Source organism: Physella acuta, unplaced genomic scaffold (assembly GCF_028476545.2).
Source record: "Physella acuta isolate Inbredline_101_S28 unplaced genomic scaffold, ASM2847654v3 ptg000783l, whole genome shotgun sequence".
Lineage (NCBI taxonomy): Eukaryota > Metazoa > Mollusca > Gastropoda > Physidae > Physella > Physella acuta.
In genome coordinates this window covers 57,454-63,873 of record NW_026732301.1, presented here as the reverse complement: position 1 = coordinate 63,873, position 6,420 = coordinate 57,454, and the positions used below count along the sequence as shown (strand labels likewise).

The 6,420-nt window shown below is 33.8% G+C and overlaps 1 protein-coding gene across 1 annotated transcript; it reads right to left on the bottom strand.

Moving 5' to 3' along the window:
• Positions 1-2,415: 2,415 nt before the first annotated feature.
• On the bottom strand, positions 2,416-2,936 carry LOC131950875 (NHP2-like protein 1). Its single transcript, XM_059313079.1, has one exon. The coding sequence runs from the start codon at positions 2,845-2,847 to the stop codon at positions 2,464-2,466; it is 384 nt and encodes a 127-aa protein (XP_059169062.1). The 5' UTR covers positions 2,848-2,936; the 3' UTR covers positions 2,416-2,463.
• Positions 2,937-6,420: the final 3,484 nt, after the last annotated feature.

The window sequence follows — 6,420 nt, the reverse complement described above, 5'->3', positions numbered from 1 at the left end:
GTCATTAACGCTTAATATATTGTAGAAACGTTTTACTTTATTATTTAGCATGTGTTTAGTGTACATTGTCTGTTTGTTTATTGTAGGTGGGATTTGACATAATTGTATAAACGCTTGCTATTACATATTTAAATTAATTTTTGTTTTAAAATCTTTAAACATTTCAATTTAGCCGAATTGCATGAGTGAAATTCATTTCTCTCGAAATGAACACACACATGCGAGTATAATAATTCGGAAAATACTACATTTTATGGGAATATAACACATCTTAAAAACATCATTTTAAGCATACAATCAAGTCAAAAGTAATGTCACTTTGCATTGCCATTGTATGTTGACCAACACACACAGTTTGAAAAAAACATGATCTGCTAGACGTCATTGACATTCTGTTTGCCCGTTTCAACCCATGGGTGGTGGGTAAGGGGTCAATCTTTACATCTATTTCTTATTACTACATTATGTCCTGTTGTGATTTGAGCCTTTATGAAAACACTTTTTTTTAGGTTGATAAAAACATTGTCTATGATTATAATGTCTAAAATAAAATAAATAAATAAATAAAACACGTTTATTGTTGACTGTATAAAGTCACGCGTGTAACCCTACTCAAACATCGTACTGTATATGCTGACTTATACTACGCTTTGGTACTCGAGCGACCGATGATTTAAATTAACACAATTCTTGTAAATAATATGTATCGAATACCATCCCCCACTCCACATTCCCCAAAACCTACCCCAGTATGTAGTCCGATTATTCTGTAACGACTGTATATTTGTATATTGCGGCCTTTAGACAAACCCATTAGTTCTTGATGAACTGAGTCCACAATGGGGTCACTGTTTTTATCTTGTTGTTACCGCACTCCGATTTAAACAAAATATGTTCAAATATTCAATGTTTTTTTGTTTTTTTAATTATGTTAGGTCTAAGCACAATTCAGTTATTATCTCAATATGCATTATGGTAAACAAGAACACTTTATATCCAGGCTTAATGCCTTTTTAATGTGACTTTATTGAACAGAGTCATGTATTTCCACCTTAAATTTTATTCTTAGGACCAACAGTCAAAGGGAAACAACAACGGAAAAAGAGCTTTACTTATGAAGGTACTATTTACTTTCCTTACTTTTACATTTACCTATCTTCTTATGGAATAAACTCGCTAATAAGTCTAATACTAAATGTAATTAATGAATTGTTTTAACTAGTTACATATGATACTTTGCAAATAACCTCTAAATATATTATTACACATGTACATATCAACGTAATATTGCAAATGTATACGAAATAGCCATTACTCTAGTCTGGATATTTGAAATCTGTACAGAATTTGACATGATAGGGACAAGCGATAGAATGACAAGAGTGATTACGATACACCTATCATTACATAAAGATATATGTATTTAGACCTTTATATCTAACAATTGCGTTCGTATCCAGGATATAAATCTGTAGGACGTCCTTAAGTCCAACCAGCTCAGATGGGTACCTGACTAAGGGAGGAAAAATTGCGGCCACAGGTAAAAAACCCTTAAAAACACATAACAAATATTACACTTTGATTTTAGTTAAAAGGCCGAGAAGTGAAATGGTGTAATCAATCACTCGACTACTCTGACCACTGTAGTGTCTGCTTTAAATGACAGTTTAAGGATTGTATTAACATAATCTCTGCCATATTGAACTCACACATAACTTTATATTGAGCCACATCAGACCTGTTCCCAACATAGCCAATATATATCATACATACATAATTTCTATTTAGTTTTTTTTAAATGTGCCAAATGTTAGTAATATTTCTAGCATCAATTCGTGTTTTTTATCTTCCGTCGTAGTTGTATGTTGCCCGGTCTTCGGATGGTGGTGGTCAACGTGTATCTGTATTCTTTCCTCTGTTGGGAGGATTAAGTTACAGAAGCTGCACTCGTAGGAAGTTGCTTCAGGGTGATTTTGTTTGTAGTGCATGCCTATGTCGTTGTGTATTGTTTTTTCGTTACAGATATTGCACTGTATGAGTTGTGTGTGTCTTTTGTTTTCATGGTTTCCCGCACTCATGGGTGAGTTGTACTTTCTGTCGCAGAATTTGCATTGGTTGTTGTCGAAGACTGCTTTTTTGGTCTTTCGAGCCTTTGTTATTTTCCCTCTTTTTTTGTTTGGTGAGTTATTTTCCATTTCTGTTGTTGCCAAATTAAGTTTTGTTGTTGCGGTTGAATTTCCAACAGCTAATTTCGCTTCAATTGTAGTAGAGGAAGTTGGTTTGACTGACGGCTTTGAGGGACTTGTTATTAGTTTCCTGATTAGTGCTGTTTTTTTTTTTTTTTTTTTTTTTTTTTTTTTTTTTTTTTTTAAGGCTAAAATAGCATTTTAATATTGAATTAAAATAAAAATGGGTCTCAAATATAATACAATGTAGATGATAAAAAATTAGTGACAACAAACATTAGATGAGCAAACGCTCAATGCTGCGCTGAATGGCTTGAATTTGATTCCTCAGCTGAGAACCTTCTTTCTGGATGACAGAACAGGCAATTACAGGCCTTGAAACACCACAAGCACGACCCAAGGCTTGTTTGGACCTGACAAAAATGTATGGGACATTCTTGTCTTCACACAGCAGAGGCAAATGGAGAAGAATTTCAATTGGCTCAGCATCTGCAGTCAGCACAATAAACTCAGAAAGCCCTCTGTTCAATGTCTTTGTAGCTTCATTAGCCCCCTTTTTAAGCTGCTTATAGTTGGAAGCTTGCTGAAAAGGCTCAAGAATTTGCTCTGTAAGTTTTTGATCTGCCAAAGGGTAAGCTTTGCTGTTTACTTCTTCAGCCATAATTATTCTGCTAGCTTTTCTTTCTCAGATTAAAATAATTTGAATGTCTAGAATTTCTATCTCTCTGCGAATAACGTTCGCTTCACGGAGGGATATAGTGTAACTAGATAACTCAGGGGTCGGCAACCTGCGGCTGTCAAGATGTCAAGATGCGGCTCTCCAGCTCCTTGCACAAATACTAATAATCTTATTAAAAAAAAAAATTCTTGAAATAAAAAAATGTTAGTGGCTCTTTAAAACCAGGGAAATTTTGAAAATTGTAACAAATTATAACCCGCAATTGAGTGAGCGAAGCCCTATATTATATCATATTTCATTGCTTGTTTATAAAAAAATGTAACTTACATATATAAGGTTTTCAATTTTTGCAATTACAACAAATTTTTAATAATTAATCAGAGTACAACTATATATTTTGCAGATCATGGTATACATTTGTTTTATTCAACTAAATAATTTCCTACTTCTTTAAATTAAAAGGTGATTAATTACACAATTTCGTATATTGTACTCGGCATGCTAATTGTTGCTGTTTTTGCATTATCTCCCTTGAAAACATTAAAATAGCATGTAACAGAGGGAGGTAATTACCATTGGTAAATAAACGTGTTTATTGGTAAAATCAAAACTATAGGATATAAAAACCTCAGCGCGTGTGTAATGTGCTTGCTTGGTCATGTGTATAGGGCGAGACCATAAAAAAGGGGAGAGGCGGTTTGTTATGGAAACACATGCAGTGAAAAGTTAAGTTGAGTAAAAGTAACATAATGACGTCACGTTGATTAGCCGACTTTACCTGAACCCATATAGTCGTTGATAGCTAGACTGCTACGGCATCTTCAATAAAAAATTCGGTCTACGGCATCTTCAATTAAAAAAAAACAAAAAAAAACACGACTGTCTACAATCTCTGACTCTTTATAACCAGAGGGGACAAACGTTACGATTTGCACGCCCCCCCCCCTCAAGATTTCGATTTGCACTCCCCCCCCCCCCCGTCAAACTATAGGTTTGCACCACCCCCCCCCCCATCAAACTTTCGATTTACACCCCCCCCCCCCACCTAAAGATTTCGATTTACACCCCCCCCCCCCCGTCAAACTTACAATTAGCATCCCCCTCAACCTTTCAATTTATTTTTCAACACATTTTGGCGCCCCATAAGGTCGGCGCCCGGGGACATATGCCCCCCCCCCCTCGCTACGCTACTGTTTATAACATATAGTGGGTAAAAAAGCCTTTAAAATCGAGAGGCAGGGTACACAGCGTCCATGCGCGATCACATCTTTAGATAGTCCTGGCACATTCACACGGTAAGTTAACAAGACGTAGACTTACGGACATCTTGGAAAGTTTAACTCACAATTATTATTTAGGCCTAGTAATAGATGTAACCGAAAATATCAAATCACTATATTACATTAGTAGTTAATGTACACATTACATATGAATTACTAGTTTTGCAGCATGTATTGAGAGGTCTACTACATTTTTGTGGACGTCCACAATGTGAGGGAAAAGTGGGGGGGGGGGGGGGAATTTCTTCAAAAGCGGACGCGGTAGGGGAGAGGGTAGGTGTTTAAAATCCCAATTTGTTGTGGTTGAACCGCTAAAGGCATTGGAGCGAAATGTGCAGTCAACCTCTCGATTGCTTCGTCACATTTTGCCTGTTTAACTTCGAAAACATGTTTTAATAAGAACATGTGTAACCACCTCACAACTTGATGTTAAACTAACTTGAATGGACATTTTAAAGTTTAATTAATGTTTCATGTCATTATAGGGTTATATACATTTGAGGGTGACTCATTTGAGATAGAAAATTGATTTTTTAAAAATGCAATTTTTTGTTTGTTTTTTTTAACAATAAAGATACAGTTTGCTAATATTCCCATTATAACATCTCATTTTAATAAGGGAAAAAATTAGCATACACTTAAACTCGTTAGCCATGTAAAATTGAAAAAAAAATAAACATCAATTAAACAATTAAGTGGGACACGCACAGTAAATTTATATTTTCAAAATACAATTTTATAAGAAAATATAAAATGTTTAGGTGAGTGCTTTTATTTTATTTTAGAACATTTTCTTTTTGCCAATTATGTAAAACTTTATCGAGTTTGCATATATTTTTCAAAGACATTTAATTAAGTCGGTTTAATAACGATTGCAACGAATGCTGTAGATGTTTTGTTTTATCTAACTCTTCAAGATAAAAACAAAAAAAAATAAAAATAAAAGCATAAAAATAAAAGATAATAATAGTAAACAAACAGTGTAAATCTGGAATTGAATCTAACATCTACAATCCATAGGGTTCAATTCACATAGACAACACATGCGGTTACGTCTGATGGATGACCTAACTATTGTCGGTGTGATTGAATATTTAAACATACACCTACTAACACAGCCGTCTCTATTTTTAATCCGGGTTCAAATCCATAGAACGTCTCTCAATGTTCCCAGCTTTTATGGGTACCTCATTCAGGTTTGGAAAAAAAGGCGGTTGTGATTTTCGTTGAACACTCTTTCACTATGTATGTCGATGTAATAGAAACAAGTGTACTTCAATTCAAAGTATCGTCATGTACGAAATCAATTTTAATATCGTATGTAACCAAATATGTCAAATAAACACGCGATGAAAAACACAAACTGACTGAACATCTATGTGAACATATCTCTTCAACTGAACATCTATTTTAAAGACAAACTCCTACATGAACTCATATATTACTAAATTACGAATGAATTGTTCAGTTTTCTTGTGATGATAGTTAGTTCAGATGATTCTAGTGTATACAAAAGTATATGAGAGTTGTATATCAAGTAGGTCCAGTTACTACAATTACAATAACACACAACTAGTAAGTCTAGCTATTATCTCAACTGGTTGAGATACAAGCTACAAAAATATGTCCATTAACGCAAATAATTTAATAATTAGAGATGAAACAAGATTCGACAAACATGTAGTAATAACAATAAAAATAAATAATTAAAGTAACAAAAACTAAAAATATTTCGACTTCGGTGTGTCACAGGTTGTGTTACACAATAAAATAATGATATGTATTCTAAACTGATTCTGTCTCAGTCTATTTTATTAAATGGACCAAGTCTAGAAAAAACACGAATAAACTAATGTAAATAGTAAACTAGAAAATACACATGAACAAAGTAATACACATTATTATGTTAATTAAATTATTACTTTACACATAATTCTGAATTTAAAATGTTATAAACCCTGGAAAAAGGCGACACACCGTTTTAAAAAAAAATAACAAAAAATATATATAATTTTAAGTATGCGTTCAAAAAGTCTTCTGTTTTCATTTCTAAGATAAGGGGAAGGTGATTGTGTGTTAGGAGGGGGGGGGGGGGGGTGCAGATTATTAATTATGTAACGTTAGAGACAGGTTCATTACGTTTATACACACGTTTTACAGCAAACATGAGAAAAACGTACACACACAATATGTTCAGATATTTGTCTCAACAGCGATCATGCGAGTCCTTGTTAAAGTATCACATCATAAGAAATTGAAGAGAATATAAATATAT

Bases quoted from the DNA above. Each gene is read 5' to 3' on its own strand.
- LOC131950875 (XM_059313079.1), bottom strand. From the start codon at position 2,847: ATGGCTGAAGAAGTAAACAGCAAAGCTTACCCTTTGGCAGATCAAAAA.